Raw genomic sequence first — 17,949 nt, 5'->3', positions numbered from 1 at the left:
TTAATACATAAAAATAATTATACACCATGAACAAGTGGGAGTTGGTCCAGATACGTAATCCTGGTTCCCAGCAGAGTAAAAACAATCTTGGAAGACAAAATTGGAGGACTTATACCTTCCAATTTTAAAATGTACTATAAAGCTATAGTAGTTAAGAGAGTGTGGTACTGACATACTGATCAGTGGAACAGAATTGAGAGTCCAGAAATAAATCTTTACATTTATGGTAAATTGATTTTTTTACTTTTTACAAAGCTGTTTAGGCAACAGTGAGGGAAGGATTGTCTTTTCTACAAATGGTGCTAGGTCATTTGGATAGCTACATTTAAAAAGATGGACTTAGACCCTTCATACATATGCAAATAATTAATTCAAAATGGATAACAGTCTAAATGTAAGAGTTAAAACTGTAAAACATTTAGAGAAAAAGATAGAAGAAAACCTTTGTGTCCTTAGATCTGACACCAATAGCATAATCCTTAAAGGAAAAAAATTATAAATTGGACTTCATCAAAATTTAATTTTGACTTCAAAAGACACCATTAAGGAAATAGAAATACAAACCACAAACTTAGAGAATATACTCACAAATCCTTGATAAAAATATTTCTAACCATAATCTATAAAGAAATCGTACAACTCAGTAAGACAAACAAGATTTTTAAAAATAGACAAGATTTGAATAGAGATTTCACAAAGGAAAATATAAAGATGGCTAATGAACACATGAAAAGATGTTCTATATAATATTATTATCATTAGGAAAATACAAATTAAAACCACAATGAGACACCACTTCAAACCCACTAGAATGACGATAATAAAAGAGACAGACAATAGTAAGTGGTAGCATAGATGTGAAGAAATGGAAATCTTCGTAGTTGCTGATGGAAATGTGAAATGATGTGACTGCTTTGAAAGCCTTTTGGCAATTAAAAAATGTATATTAGACATAAATTTACCATACAACACAGAAATTCCACTTCTTGTTATTACCCAAGGGAAATTACATAAAAACATATATGAATGTTCATAGAAGTCTTATTTATGATAACAAAAAAAGTAGAAAAAACCCAGATTTCCATCAACTGGTGAACAGATGAACAAAATGTGGTATAGCCATACAATGGAATTCTATTCAGTAATAAAGAAAAGCAAAGCACTGATACATATTACAACATGTTTGAACTTCAAAAATATTATGCTAAGTGAAAGAAGCCAGATACAAAAGACCACAAATCATATGATTCCATTTATATGAGATGTCCAGAAAGGGCAAATCTATATAGATAGTAATAAGTTAGTGGTTGCCTAGGACTGGGGTTGGAACAGGAATTGACTGCAAATGGACAAGAAGTTTCTTTTTGGGGTGATGGAAATGTTCTAAAATTGGATTATGGTGATGGTTGCACAACCTTGTAAACTTACTAAAAATCATGAAACTGTGTTGCTTATAGTGGGTAAATTCTATGATACGTACTATACCTTAATAGAAATCTTAAGTATAGTAGGTCAAACGTCATTACAAAACGTGTTCTCTGATATATAATGAGTGATAAAAAATCCTTTTAAAATGTGTTCATATGAATACTAGTTTTAATTTAAAAATTTTTTCTTTTCTATCGGAAAAAGGGAAATTGAAGCAAAACTGGAAGAATCATTAAACTTCAAATATTTCACTTGAAGAGATCTTATTTTTGAAAAGAGCCCTCCTGTATTATGAAAAAAGACAAAAGAAAATGTTGAGCAGATAGGAATCATTGTGCTTTAAAACCCCAGGTTTCAAATGCTAGCCATTCTCACATTCCCTGTAATCTCTGCTCAACTCTTGATTTGGTTTTGTTGTCAAAGTAAACATAGTTCCCAGTTATATTTATTTTTAAAAACCCAAAGAAGATATAATTTTTATTCAAGGTTATTTTTCAATTTCTACAAAACAGATACAAAGATACAGGTATCTTAAAAATCAAAAGCAGTTCCTGTCTCAATATCATGGAGGAGAGAGTTCATTTTAAGTTAACTACTTCAAGATATGAACTACTCAGCACCTCCCCCTCCCCCCCGCTGCTCAGGCTCTCTAATAAATAAATAAAATCTTTTAAAAAAAGAAACTCAAGGGGTGCCTGGGTGGATCCGTTGTTAAGCGTCTGCCTTCAGCTCAGGTTATGATCCCAAGGTCCTGGGATCGAGGCCCATATCGGATCACATCGGGCTCCCTGCTCCCTCTCCCACTTCCCCTGCTTGTGTTCCCTCTCTTGCTGTGTCTCTCTCTGTCAAATAAATAAGTAAAATCTTAAAAAAAAAAAGGAACCTCAAATTTACATATTTTATTTCTTATAGATGAGATATGTTAGTTTGTCTACATAAATGTATATTTTATCAGTTATAACATTTATTTTACAATCATAATTCTCATAATTAGTATTGGTTTTATATTTCATGCAACTTCTCCATTCCCAAGTTATTTGTATTCATCTTTTCTTATCAGGACTTCATCATTGCATAGCTTTTGCAAGAGGTTCTCATAAAGGCAATTTTACTTGTTTGTTCATGTTTATGAAAGCTGTCAGGTCCTTACAATTTCAACCACATCTTGGTCTAATTTTCCTTTAGAATATTGTAGCAGTTGCCCCATTATATTTTGGTGTTGAATTCTGATGTGCAAAAGACTGAGGACGGTCCGTGGGGATATTTTTTCTCTTCTCTGTAGATCAATGGCTCTTAAAATATGGTCCCAGATCAGCAGCATCAACATCACATGGGAATTTGTTAAAATGCAAATTATCAGACCCCATCTTACGGCTACTGAATTAGGAACTTTGGGTAGAGAGTCCAGGACCGTTTTAACAAACTATGAGATGTTTCTCATGCATACTATTGTTTGAGAACTGACTAAATATTTACTTTTTTCTGCCTGGATACTTAAAGATGTCTTACCTTGAAATTCAATGACCTAATCCACTAATCCAGGATATTTTAGAATTGAGAGCTCTCTGTCAAAATTTCCTGAATTCCTTTCAGTGTGCACTCTGGCTGGTCAAGGATGCAAAGCAAACAAATTAATCACTTGGCTACTACGACTGAATGACATTATATCTCAGGATAGTTTTAATTTATGCCTATTGTCCCAGTGTATTTATTACTAGTGCCTCCTTTCACTTTCAAGACTGTCCTAGTTTGGATGATAGATTATATGGTCACCCTCTTTATGACCAGCGAGCCCAGTGGTTTTTAAAATATCCATGATCAAATGTGCTATGGACTCTGGAAGCTCGGATAGGAGATTCAGCATAGAGGCCCATAGGGTTTTGGAGCAAAATCACGCCTGTTTTAAATAGTGATTATCCTCGTTTTGAGATATAGCTCTTGGCTTGCTACTGGGCTGTGGTAGAGACTGAATACTCATTTGACTATGGAACACCAGTTGCCCCACATGAATTGAGTGTTTTATCTACCAAGCCATAGAATCAGTCATGTCCAGCAATACTCCTTTATCATGTGGTATATTTGGGACTCAGCTTGAGCAAGTGTAAATTGGATGAGCAGGTGGCTCTTAATCCTGGTGCGTCTATTCCCATTGCACTGCCATCCTGCTCTCATTCTTGGCTTAAGCCACATGCAGTGCTCTCTATGGCCAGAAGAAATCTGAGCCTATTCTGTAGATGGTTTTGTATGACAGTTGGTGATGACTTCTGCAATGCAGCAGCCCCACCAAGTTCGTGGCCCTGCAAAAAAGGAAACGTAATTCTAATCAGTGGGCAGAATCCTAAGCATGACACCTCATTGCCCATTTTGCCCAAATGAAAGCTGCCAAAGGAGCAGCTCTATAGTAATACATGGATAGAGGCTAATGATTTGGCAGCACAGTCAGGGACATGAAAGGAATGATATGAGAATTGATAACAAGTTGGTCTGGAGAAAAAGGTATGTGAAGGGATCTCTCAGAATGAATTCAGAGTATTAGAATATTTGTGTCCTATATAATGCTTACCAAAGGGCCTTTACTCCACAGAGTTTTCTTTACCTAGGTAAACATGATGACCTTCCTATTTCAGCACTGGGGACCCTATGATCATTTATTTAATTCCAAATATCCCTGTGAGTCAAACCATTATGATTGCCCCACCCGCTCTTCTGTCTACTTAAGTAACCAGCCCAAGTTGTTTCTGATAATTTGGTGCTACTTACTAGTCTCTGCCACCCTGAGATATCATATACCTTATTGAAATCATAGAACCCATCTCAGTATCAGTATTTGCCACCTTCATCTCTGACCTACAGAAGACAGCCACTATGGTGCTTTTCAAATATGTTGGTACTACCTTCATTAATGCATTTCTCCATGTTATTTGTGACAGGCATGTCCTCAGGGCTGGGATGGCTGAGTAGGTAATACATGACAGATCCACTCTATGCTGTTATCTCCCTAAATCTTTTTTTCTTTTAAAGATTCATTCATTTATCTCAGAGAGAGAGAGGGAGACAGAGAGAGAGGGAGAGAGACAGAGCACGAGAGAGAGAGGGGGAGGGGGCCGATGAAGAGGGAGAGAATCTCCAGTACTGCCACTGCCTGGGAGCCTGGGGCAGAGCTCAATCCCATGACCCTGAGACCACGACCTGAGCTGAAACTAAGAGTCAGATGCCCAACTGACTGAGCCATCCAGGCGCCCCACTCTCTAATAAATCTGTTTATTCCTTCCTCTACAGAGGATTTCTGGCATCTCAACTCCGCATAAGCCAGAAGTGAATCCAATTTTCAGCCTACAAACAACAAAAAGTGAAAATAATTATAACTCTGTCAACTGTGTGATAGCACATTGATTCCAGAGTTTCTGGTAAGTGCACCTATCTAATAATTTCAGCCTAATTGAAATTTATCTTCCTTCACCCCTAATGCAGTACCCTGGAATTCAGTTCCATGTATATTCTGCCAGGTTTTCACTAATAAACATTAGTGCAATTTTGTAACTTTTTTTTTTTTTTTTTTTTTTTTTTCTTTAAGGTTTCTTTTTCCTTTTTTTTTTTGTTATTTCCCTTGGTTTTTTTTTTTTTTTTTTTTTTTTTTTTTTTTTTTTTTGCCATGCAGGACTCTTGCTCCTGATTTGGCTTGGTAATTCCCTGGGTTTCTTTTTATTTTCTATATATCTGGTACAGGGGGATGGAGAAGGCTTTAGCTGAAACTACCAACAGGTGCAGCCAAAAATGTACTCCATAGTGGCTGTCCCCCCTCGCCAAAGAACTGGAAAAAGAACAATGTAGCAGAACATGAAACATTTTGACAATCCCCATCCTACTCCAGCCAAACACTAATGGAAAAACTGTCTCCTCCACTACAGTGTCTGTGGAACTGAGCAGGAAGTTGAACTTTCATTCCTCAACCAATTACAACTTGAATGAAAAAAGACAATTAGCAGATGTCAGTGGGATGACTCAGATGTTGGAATTATCTGACAAGGACTGTAAAGCAGCAATCGTAAAAAATGTTTCAATTAGCAATTATGCTCTTGAGACAAATGAAAAAAACCAGAAAGTCTTAGCAAAGAAATAAAGCTATGAGAAAAGAACCAAAGAGGGGCGCCTGGATGGCTCAATTGTTAAGCATCTGCCTTCGGCTCAGGTCATGATCCCAGGGTCCTGGAATCGAGCCCCGCATTGGGCTACCTTCTCTGCGGGAAGCCTGCTTCTCCCTCTCCCACTCCCCCTGCTTGTGTTCCCTCTCTTGCTGTGTCTCTCTCTGTCAAACAAATAAATAAAATCTTAAAAAAAAAAACAAAGAGAAATTGTAAAACAAAATTATAATAAATGAAAGAAAACTCACTGGATGTGCTTAAAGTAGATTAGAGATGACAGAGGAAAAAAGATTAATAAAGGAACAGATTAAGAGAAGCTATGCAATTTGAATAACAACAAATGAACAGAGCATCAGGGGCCTGTGGCACAATAACAAAATATCTAACATTCATGCCATCAGAATCCCAGAAACACAAGAGAAAGAGAATGAGACTGGAAAAATATTCAAAGAAATATCCAAAGGCTGTAAAATTTCCAAATTTGGTGAAAGAAAGTTTAGGAACCACAAAAAGAAGAAACCAAAAGGAAAAAAATCCAAGCCACAGCACATCATAATCACACATCAAAAAAAAAAAAAAAACCAGAAATGAATAAAAATCTTGAAAGCAGTTACAGAGAAATTATGCACTGTCTATAATAGAAAAATGGTTCAAATGGCAGCAATTTTTTTTGATGTATTAAACCATTTATTGACTATACAAAGTGATTCTGCCCATGTCCTAGACAGCAAATTTTTGTCTGGAACTATGGAGGCCAAAAGGAACTGGCATAACAGTTTCCAAGTGCTGAAAGAGAGGAACTGTTAACCCTATTTCTATATCTAGGAAAAATATACTTCAGGAATGACGGGGAAATAAAGGCATTCTCAAAAGAAGAAAACTAAGAATATTTGTCACCAGCAGACCTACCAGTAAGAATGGCTAAAGGAAGTTCTCTAAACAGAAAGGAAATGATAACAGAATGAGGCTTGAGAATTCGGGAAAGAATAATGGAATGGGCATTCTGAAGCTCCCTATGGCTCTCTTGTTCCCCAGCTCTCCTTTTAAATATTTTGCTGATCTCTTGTTGCTTCAGCCTATAGTGTGGTCCTAGGCAGCTGTGATGCTGATCTTGACCATTTTGCTGCTGGTTGATTTTTTTTTTAACAACGTCAAAGCATAGAACTTTTCTGAGATGCTCCAAGTCAGGTCAGTTTCCTTCAGTAGTAGCTCTTATCACAGAGAGGATAAAGAATGTCAAAATATAGAAAATAACAGAAGAAACAAAAAGAATAGCATGAAATATTCTAGTTTCATGTAATTAGAGTCCCAGAAGGGGAGAAAAAGAGACAGGAAGAAGGAAGAAGAGGGAGTGGGACAAGGAGAGAGGGAGAGAAAGAGACAGAAAGAGACACAAAGACGGAGAGACAGAGAAATAGATAGATAATAGGACAGAGGTAATATTTCAAGACATAATGGCAATTTTTTTTTTCAAAACTGAAGAAAGACATCAAGTCACTAATTCAGGAAGCCCTGCAAACTCCAAGCAGGATGAATATAAAGAAAATCACATCATGGCACATCATAGTAATACTAATAAAAACCAAAGTAAAAAGAAATTTATAGCAGCCAGAGGGGGGAAAATATTCCCTTCAATTCTTAATTGATTTGGTGCTGACTTTTTAACAGAATAATGGAAGCCAGAATATAAGATGTGAAAAAAAATAACCACTAATCTAGAAATGTGAACCCTCAAAACACAACAACAAAAATATCCTTCAAAAATAGAGGAGAATTTTTTTTTTCAATTAGCAAAAACTGAGAATACATTCCCAGAAGAGCTGCACTAAAGAGCAACCAAAGAGAGTTCTTCAGGAAGAAGGGAAATGATCCCAGATAAAAGCATGCAAATGAAGGAAGGAATGAAAACAGAAAGAGTAAATATGTAAATAAATCTAAATGAATATTGAGTGTATCAAACAATAATATTATCTTGTGGGATCCAACATGTATTAGAATTAAAATTCATAAAAACAATAACACAAAAGGTAGAAGAGAGTAAATGAAATTACAGTGTTCTAAAATACAAGAGTTGCCATGGTAGTGGTTACATTAATCATGTGTATTCACTGTAAGAAGCCCAGGGTATATGTAATGATCCCAAAGATAATCACTAGATAAAAAAATAAATAAAAGAATGTATAACCAGTAAAAGTTAATAGTGGAGAAAATGGAATAAAAATAGTCGATTAAAAAGAAAGCAGAAAAGGAAAGCAAAAGAGATATAGTATAGGCTAGTAGAACAGAAAATAGAAAAAATAGAAAAAAAGATGGTAGATAAAACTTAAATATACCAATGATTGTATTAAATATAAACAGACTAAAAATTCCAGTTGGAAGACTTGCACTGGATTTTTTTTTTTAAACATATGGTGCCTATAAGGGACATACCTTAAGGGTAAAACCAAAGAAAGATGGAAAGTAAAAAGATAGAAAAATTTATCCCATGCAAATATTAGCTAAAAGAAACAGATTTAGCTATATTAATGTTCAATACAGTAGATTTTAAGGCAATAAGCTTTAGTAGAGATAAAGAGGGACATGACATAATAATAATAAAATCAATTCACCACAGATGATATAAAATTTTTAAGTCTATATGCACCCACAACATAGTTTCAAAATATATAAAGTAAAATTAGACAGAAGTAGACAAATCTACAATCATAGCAGGAGCCATTTGCTGTGACAAATAAGGAACATTGCCTCTGAAAATGACAGAATGCATATTTTTTTAAGTGTGCATGCACTATTTACCAAAAGTGACCTGGACGATATGCTGGCTTATAGAACAAGCCTCAACAAGTTTTGTAGGATTTCATTTTATTATAAATATATTCTCTGATCACAGTGGGATTAAAGTAGACATTAATAATAAAAAGGATAATATAGACTATCTTCAAATGCTTTAAAATTAAGTGGTACATTCATAAACAACCTATAGGTCAAGGAAGAAATCACAAAGGAAATTAAAGAGTATTTTAAACTTGATTATAATGAAAATACAACATATAAAAACTAAGAGGATCCTGCAGATGAGCAGAGGAAATAAAACAAAACAACATACCTGTGCTATGAGACAGAAAATGATGAGAATGTCTTCCACCAAATAACAAATAGACCACTACTGAGCCTGAGAGGTTGCAACAATCATGGTATCTCAGTGGTGTATTAGAGAAGACCTCATAAAAATAGTGACATTTGAATGGTATTTTAAACACAAATATGATGAAAATGGAGAGGTACAGGATAGAAGCAAAACAAAAAATAAAACTAATGGGTTGCAGCTCAAGTTGTAATTAGAGGAAGTTAATGAAGTTAAAAAACGTTACTATCCTAAACACACAAATTATAAAATGAAGAGAGAATGAGAATAAATGATCTAAGTCTCCATCTCAAGAAATTAGAAAGGGAAAAGCAAATTAAATACAAAGAAAGTAGAGGAAGGACATTAAAAAAAAGAGAGAGATTCAAAGTTTGGAAGACTCAATATGGTAAATATGCCGACTCTCCCCCAACTGATCTATAAATGCAATAAAATCCTGATGAAAATCTTAGTGGATCTCTGTTGAGGGTGGGAGTATGCAACTTGACAAGAGCCAGTGGCGGGGATGAGCCCAGATAGGTATAATAGAAGTAGACAAATCAATAATCATAGCAGGAGACATCTGCTATTATAATAAACTCTATAATAAGGGCCAGGTCAGATGGCCTGGTTGAGGAATTAGAAGTTTATCTTTGGAGTGAATAGAGAGCAATGAAGTGTTGTTGTTGTTGTTTTTTAAATTTTCTTTTATTTTTTTATGTGTCTCTAAATGTACATGTGTTTTTCTTTTCAAGTTTTTATTTAATTTCCAGTGGAAATTATATTTTATTGTATTATAATTAATTAATTAATTATACATATTAAATTAATTATATACTAAATTAATTACTAAATTAATTAAATATATTTACTGTATTATAAATACAGTACAAATTTAGTTTCCCATGTAGAATTTAGTGATTCAGCACTTACATACAACACCTTGTACTCATCACAAGTGCTCTCCTTAATCCCCATCACCTATTTAACCCATCCCCCACCCACCTCCCCTCCAGTAACCATCAGTTTGTTCTCTATAGGTAAGAGTCTTTTTCTTGGTTTTTCTTTTTCCTCTGTGTTTGTTTCATTTCTTAAATTTCACATACAAATGAAATCATATGATATTTGTCTTTCTCTGACTGATTTATTTCACTTAGTGTTATACACACTAGCTCTATCCACATCGTTGCAAATGGCAAGATTTCATTCTTTTCGGTGCCTGAGTAATATTCCATTAGTATATATACTATCTTCTTTAGCCCTTCATCAGTCACTGAATATTTGGGCTCTTTGCACAATTTGACTATCATCAATAATGCTGCCATAAACATCGGGGTGCATGTATCCTTTTGTATTAGTATTTCTATCCTTTGAGTAAATACCTAGTAATGCAATTGCTGGATCATAGCATTGTTCTATTTCTACCTTTTTGAGGAACCTCCATACTGTTTTCCAGAGTGGCTGCACCAGTTTGCATTCCTACCAACAGTATAAGAGGGTTCCCTTTTCTCTGCTTCCTCGTCAACACCGGTTGTTTCCTGTCTTGTTAATTTTGGCCATTGACTGGTGTAAGATGATATCTCTCTGTAGTTTTGTTTTGTATTTCCCTGTTAATGAGTGATGTTGAGTATCTCTTCATGTGTCTGTTGGCCATCTGTATGTCTTCTTTGAAGAAATGTCTGTTTATGTCTTCTGCCCATTTTTAATAGGATTATTTGTTTTTTGGGGTGTTGGGTTTTATAAATTCTTTATACATTTTGGATACTAACCGTTTATCAGCTATGCCATTTGCAAATATCTTCTCCTATTCCATAGGTTTCCTTTTAGTTTTGTTGACTGCTTCCTTTGCTGTGTAGAAGCTTTTTATTTTGATGAACTCCCAATAGTTTATTTTTGCTTTTGTTTCGCTTGCCTCAGGAGACCTATCTAGAAAAATTTGCTATGGCCAATGTCAGAGAAATTACTGCCTGTGCTCTTTTTTAAGATTTTTACAGTTTAGGTGCCACATTTAGGTCTTCAATTCATTTTTGAATTTATTTTTGTGTATGATGTAATAAAGTGGTTTAGTTTCATTCTTTTGCATGTTGCTGTCCAGTTTTCCCAACACCATTGGTTGAAAAGACTGTCTTTTTCCCATTGGATTTTCTTTCCTGCTTTGTTGAAGATTAGTTGACCATATAATTGTTATTTCTGGATTTTCTATTCTGTTCCACTGATCTATGTATCTATTTTTTTTAAGATTTTATTTATTTTTGACAGAGAGACACAGCGAGAGAAGGAACACAAGCAGGGGGAGTGGGAGAGGGATAAGCAGGCTTCCCGCCGAGCAGGGAGCCTGATGCAGGGCTCGATCCCAGGACCCTGGGATCATGACCTGAGCTGAAGGCAGACGCTTAACTACTGAGCCACCCAGGGGCCCCTATGTATCTATTTTTGGCCAGTACCATCCTGTTTTGATTACTACAGCTTTGTAATATAACTTAAGTCTAGACTCATATACCTCTTGACCTCTAATATTAGAAAATCCCAGTACTAGTCCTTGAACCTCTTCCCTGTATACATTCACTTCCTGGGATATCTCATCAAATCTCATTCCTTTAAATACCATTTATATACTGATGACTCTCAAGTTTATATTTCCAGCTCCAGCCTCTTAACTAAACTTCAGATTCATGAAACTGCCAGCTCAACATCTCCAACTGGACACCAAATTGGCATCTGAAGTTCCACATACACAAAACAAAATTCTTAGTTACTTTATGCCCCACAAGTACTCTTAACCCTACTTTTCCTACTCCCCCCAAATTGCACCATCATTCATCCTCATTACTCAGGACCCCAAAGCTAAGAGTCAACATTGATTTCTTTCTTTTAAACCATATATGCAAACCATACTCAAATCATGTCAGTCCTACTTAAAGTTCAATTCCAAGTCAAACCATTTCTTCCTACTTCCACTGCTACAACCTTGTCCAAGTCACAATTGTTTTTTGCCTGGACTATTACAAAAGTCTTCTAATTGGAATCCCTGCTTCCATTCCCTCCTGCCTACAGACAATTCTCCACTCAGCAGCCAGAGTTACCCTAACTGTAGAATCAGACTGTGTCATTCCCATGTTCTAAACCTCCAATGGTTTCACATCTCACTTAGAATAACATCAAAATGTCTTACCATAATCACAAGGCACACATCATCTGGTCCATAGCTTCTGCTAAATGCATCCTTTACCTCTTTAAATATTATTGCAGCCCTGTAATACTGTCCTTCTTCTTCTTCCTCAATATACCATAACTTCTTCAAGGCCTCTGTACTTTGTAGGATCTTTACAGTCAGTAAAGATAAGTGAGGTAACTTCCCACACAGGTAGAGTATATTATTCATTTTTGTTTTGCCAGTACTTAATTTGGTGAATGGCACATAGTGGAACTCAAAGATGTATTTGGATAAGCAATAGCTTTCTTAAAACCTGGAGATTTGAGGCAACCATCTGGTTGGAATCTAAGCTTATATTATGGTATAGATGCCAAAAACATCTAATGTTACCTAAGGCTGTATTTACAGAAGTATATAGTTTAGAGAAAGGCTGATCTTAGTTCTTCTAGTCAGACCACTTCTGGAAGTGTATTTGGCTCTAGGTATCACATCTTAAGAGGGATTCTGAGCCACTGCTACATTTTTTATTTTTTCTTTAAATTCAATTTCGTTAACATATATCGTATTATTAGTTTCAGGGGTAGAATTTAGTGATTCATCAGTTGCATATAACACCCCATGCTCATTACATCAAGTGCCCTCCTTAATGCCCATCACCCAATTACCCCACCCCCCCACTTCCCCTCCAGCAACCCTCAGTTTGTTTCCCAGAGTTCAGAATCTCTTATGGTTTGCCTCCCTCTCTATTTTCATCTTATTTTATTTTTCCTTCCTTTTCCCTATGTTCATCTGTTTTGTTTCTTAAATTCCACATGAGTGAAATCATATGGTATTTGTCTTTCTCTGACTTATTTTGCTTAGCATAATACCCTCTAGTTCCATCCATGTCATTGCAAATGGCAAGATTTCATTCTTTTTGATGGCTGAGTAATATTCCATTATATATATATATATGTTATATATATATATACCACATCTTCTTTATCCATTCATCTGTCAATAGACATCTGGTGCTCTTTCCATAGTTCGGCTATTGTGGACGTTGCTGCTATAAACATTGGGGTGCATGTGCCCCTTCGAATCACTATATTTGTATCCTTTGGATGAATACCTAGTAGTGCAATTGCTGGGTTGTAGGATATTTAACTTTTTGAGGAACCTCCATACCATTTTCCAGAGTGGCTAATATATTTTTCAGAAGAGGTAAAACAGGGTGTTGAAAGGTGTCCTGTGAAGGCCCATTAACAGAACTGAGAATCTTAAACTTGATGTATATCCACTTGATGACTGAAGAGACATAAAAGCTCTCCCCAAATAGCAAAAAATCTGCCACATGAGAGGGGGTTATGCTTATTCTTGTTAGCTATGAAAGAAAGAACCAAGGGTAGGAGGTTTCAGAGAGGAAGGTTTCAGTTCAGCATAGTGAAGAATTGCCTACCACAGTTTTTCCCAAACCAATGTTCTTCAGAATACTATACCATTTGAGGCTAAACAAAGTGTCTTGTGTTTTTACTGCAGAATTTCCCAGAATCTTTACTATGAAAGAGGATATAATATGCCTCATTCCCAAAATTTATTTGTGCATAGAAACTTTCATTCACAGAGAACTAACTTCTCTTGAAACAATACCTCATAGGACAGATTGAGTTAAGGCTGCTCTCTTCTGAAGAAGTAGGGTCAGGTTCACAGCACACTATCTGGGGAAACTGAATGGTGTTGCTGTCACTTTGTTATTTCTGAAACCATGGTCACTAAAACTAAAGTATGTAACACTTGGGAAACTGGAGCAACTTCTCTTATTTGTTACATTTACTATGTGAGACTCAACACAGTTCTAGATGACAGAGCAAAACCAATGGAAATAAGGCTATATGGTATAGTGGTTTTGAATTTTTTTCCCTAGAAATACACAGTAGTGTAATGATATCCCCATGCCTGTCCACTGGTTCATTCACTGCATGCAAGGTAATGTTTTTCACCTTTTTAATTAACACAGAAACAAAAACCCCTCATGTTCTACCACTCTTGTACTTCCCTACAGATTTTGATGGGATCTTTATATGGGACAAGCCCCTCCACCTAGCATCACCATTTTACAAGCTTAAACCTAGAATGTTGTAATTTTTTTTTTAGTAAACAGGGAATTCCCAGGCCTAAATGAAGAAATGGCATTTAAAAGTTATGGGACCAATGAATGGATAAAGATATATATATATAATATAGAGAGAGACTATTATTCAGTCATAAAAAGAATGAAATCTTGCCATTTGCAACAGCATGGATGGAGCTAGGGTGTATTATGCTAAGTGAAATAAGTCAGTCAGAAAAAGACAAATATCATATGATTTCACTCATATGTAGAATTTAAGAAACAAAACAAATGAATATGGTGAGCAGGAAAGAGAGGCAATCCAAAAAACATACTCTTAACTATAAAGTACAAACTGATGGTTACCAGAGGGGAGGTGGGCAGGGGGATGGGTTAAAAAGGTGATGGGGAGGGGTGCCTGGGTGGCTCAGTCATTGTCTGCCTTTGGCTCAGGTCATGATCCCAGGGTCCTGGGATCGAGCCCCACATCAGGCTCCTTGCTCGGCAGGAAACCTGCTTCTCCTTCTCCCAGTCCCCCTGCTTGTGTTCCCTCTCTTGCTGTGTCTCTCTCTGTCAAATAAATAAATAAAATCTTTTAAAACAATAAAAATAAATAAAAAGGTGATGGGGATTAAGGAGCGCACTTGTGATGAGCACTGGGTGTTGTATGTAAGTGATAAATCAATAAATTGTACACCTGAAATGAATATTACACTGTATGTTAACTAGCTGGAAGTATAATAAAAACGTGGAAAAAGAAATTAAAGTTATGGTAAAAGTAAAATAGGAAAAACTTATCAAAACAGACCAACTACTTTGAGGCTGAATAGGGTAATAATAAAAAAAGGAAGTTGGATTCATAAAAATATTGTTGTTATTAAATATCTGTTACAATAAGCAAGAAATGATATAATAATAAGAAAAAGCTGTCCCAACAACATTGAAAATGCATGGTTGGAAAATTATCATTAGTATCCATAAAACTGTCCACAGCAAAGCATAATCCAGCTGAAACACTGTAGTCCCTAAGAAAAATGTGTACTAAAGAAGACTCAACAGGATTTCTACAATTTATACTTCAATTTGGTTTCCAAAGACCTATCAGTATGAAGAAAGGGGTGTTTGGGTTAGTAGATAAAACACTTCTGTGTATTAATAAAATGTCATTTGTTTCCTACTACCTGGACTGAAAACTTTGCTAAGGTCTTATCAAACCTGGATAGCTGACAGGCCAGGCCCTGAACCAGATTGCACCATAAATACCAATTCTTGAGGTCCTAGTGAATAGTACAATTATGTTGCTTATGAAGAAACTTGAAATGCCATTTCTGTAATTCTGCAATTTTACCCCTGAATCAATCCCTTAAAAAGTGGAGTCATCAGTTCTAAATGGCAAGTAAAGGGATTCCCACATAACTTTGCATAACCCCAGAGACTAATTTCAATTACACATTTGTGTTTTTAATGGCCATTTAGAAATGCTAGGCCTGCTTCAGGAATACTACACAATGTTTACAGAGTTTAGTAATTAATGGGAAGATATAGAGTCTCAGGGGACTTGCTCTTTAATGTATTGGAATATCCAGTCCTAGAATTGCCTCTATCATGAGAGAAAAGTGGAGGAGATCAGCTCAGATACAATGCTACTTCTCTTCCCTAACCAAATAGAAGAAAAAATGTCTTAGGATGGTGATGACCAAGACCAAAGCCCAGAATTGGGGTCTAGGAAGAGTCCGGGGAGCCATTAGAGCTTTGTCTTCTTGGTCTCCAGGTTGATCATGTTCCCTTGGGTAGGGGGAATCTGCTTATCTGCTGGCTCCTGTAAATCCTCTGGCTTTGTAGGAGCATAATAGTAGCCCATGATGGAGAAGATCAGGCAGACCACCAGCAGGAGACAGGAAAACAAAATGAATTCAGCCCACTGCAGGAAGAAATAAATATAAAAGAAGAATATGAAGAAACTTTAAATGGATCTTCATAGGATGAGGACTAGGGAGCAGACTGACTCAGGGTCATCAATGTAGGCAGAAGTTTGTTAAAACAACAATGGCTTCACTGGCCTCTCCTCATATGGCCTACGGTGGCCATGATTGCCACTCTTACATGTCCATTTTCCTGGCAAAGTCTGTTTATATGTAACCCATCTTACACACAGCACTGAGTGGGGAATGTGGGGGCAAAGGGGTGGGGTAAGAGGAAGGAAAGGAACTTGGAAGGGGAATCTTGGGTAGACACAGACTCCTGCTTGCATCAGATCCATACCTGTACCAGGCCACTGAACTGTGCCACAACAAGCACGATGATATTCCCAACTGCGACTGTTAACAACCAGGCTGCCTGGAGTACAGATTTCATGCTAGAGGGAGCCTAAAGAGAACACAGGTTTGTGAGTAAACAAACTCCCTAACACCACCCGATGACCCATGCATCTGTCCAGAAAACTTTTCCCACAAGTTTCCAAATCTGAACTCCTTCCCCCTCCAACTTCAGCTAACATGTTGATTCAAGGGGTGATAATAATGTCAACAGTAATAATAAGATGGACCTCTTAATTGAATATTTAATTCATGATATCATATAATCTTTATTATACCCTAGGAGATAAATTCTATCAGTATTCTTACTTTACACATAAAGAAAAATAGCATTAGAGAGATAATTAACTTGCTCAAGTTTACACGATAAGTTGTACAATCAAAATTTGAACTTGGGCTATTTGACTCCACCATCCTTATTCCTAAAGTATGCTTTCCTAGATCCCAAGCAGCATCAGTTACTATGCTGCACTGCCATGATCCTGGGAGTCAAGATGACTCTGTTCAGGGCCATATATATGAAATCTAAGACCAAAAAATATAGAGGTCTTGGCCAGGATCACATACCTATTTAAGGGAGTGCGAAGATTAAAATTCATTCTTCCCTGAGCAATATATCCACCTCCACTTTCACTTGCAAAAACCTACCTGAGAATAAGAAAACTCAAGTCCTGTGACAGAGAACATGACCTCCCCAGCTGTAACCAGGGCATATTGTGGTAGCTGCCATGCAATGGACAGTTTGTTGGTAGGAATGTCTTCCGTTTTCCAGGCCTGAGGATCATGATTGGTGCTCTTAGTGAGGAAAAGAAGAGATGGGCTTATCAGCAGTCTCAGGTAAATATTCTGATCTACAGCATTCTGTGATATACCGATCCCCTCTTTGTATTTTTATCCTTCAAGAGATTGAGCAAATTCTATACAATTTCAGTTTTTTGAAATTCCTTTTGGTAACACTGCCCTCACTTATCTGGCTTCAGTCACTCAGATACCATTATTGACTGAGTCCTTCAATGGCAGAATATTTTGATATTGTAGTTTGGATTTCCACTGTTTGACCTATAGGTATTTTGATCCTGGCCAACATTTTAAATATAAAATGGCATCTGAATTATACAAACACAATGAATTTTCAGAAAGCACATTCTTGAGAAGAGTTTAATTCCTTGTCCAATTTTCTATGTAAGTACAATTAAACTGTTTTTAATTTTCCATTAAAATTTTTATTTTACTAAAATTGCTTTTATCAAAATGAATTATTTTCTTAGTAAACCTTAAAGATTTTGTTGATCAATTTTGAAAAATCTATATCAAATGTTGCCTGCTATTTTAAATTCTATTTATTGGCCATCATTTTTAAACTCAAATCTTACACATTTAAATTATGTCAAAAAGGCAATTTTTGGGGTGCCTGGGTGGCTCAGTCATTAAGCGTCTGCCTTCGGCTCGGGTCATGATCACAGGGTCCTGGGATCGAGCCCTGCATCGGGCTCCCTGCTCCGCAGGAAGCCTGCTTCTCCCTCTCCCACTCCCCCTGCTTGTGCTCCCTCTTTCGCTGTGTCTCTCTCTGTCAAATAAATAAATAAAATCTTAAAAAAAAAAAAGAAAGAAAGGCAGTTTTTCTGTAGAATTTTGGTCAAAAAGAACTTTTTCAGGGTCAATTTTTTTGTTGCTTATCTTACCAAATATACATGATT

The 17,949-nt window shown here is 36.2% G+C and overlaps 1 protein-coding gene across 1 annotated transcript in view; it reads right to left on the bottom strand.

Moving 5' to 3' along the window:
• Positions 1–15,376: 15,376 nt before the first annotated feature.
• The window catches only part of SLC15A2 (solute carrier family 15 member 2), a 31,726-nt gene continuing 29,153 nt past the window's right edge, over positions 15,377–17,949 (bottom strand). Inside the window, exons 20-22 of the mRNA XM_025868900.2 lie at positions 16,901–17,047; positions 16,200–16,304; positions 15,377–15,858 (exon numbers count right to left, since the gene is read on the bottom strand). Coding sequence (XP_025724685.1) covers positions 15,682–15,858; positions 16,200–16,304; positions 16,901–17,047 — 429 coding nt within the window. The 3' untranslated portion in view covers positions 15,377–15,681. The remainder of the gene's footprint in view (positions 15,859–16,199; positions 16,305–16,900; positions 17,048–17,949) is intronic.

This window comes from Callorhinus ursinus, unplaced genomic scaffold, assembly GCF_003265705.2.
Source record: "Callorhinus ursinus isolate GAN/ISIS: 27379988/994484 unplaced genomic scaffold, GSC_fseal_2.0 scaffold1, whole genome shotgun sequence".
NCBI classification, from domain to species: Eukaryota; Metazoa; Chordata; class Mammalia; order Carnivora; family Otariidae; genus Callorhinus; species Callorhinus ursinus.
Note: the sequence above shows the minus strand (reverse complement) of the source record. Positions and strands in the feature narration are given on the sequence as shown.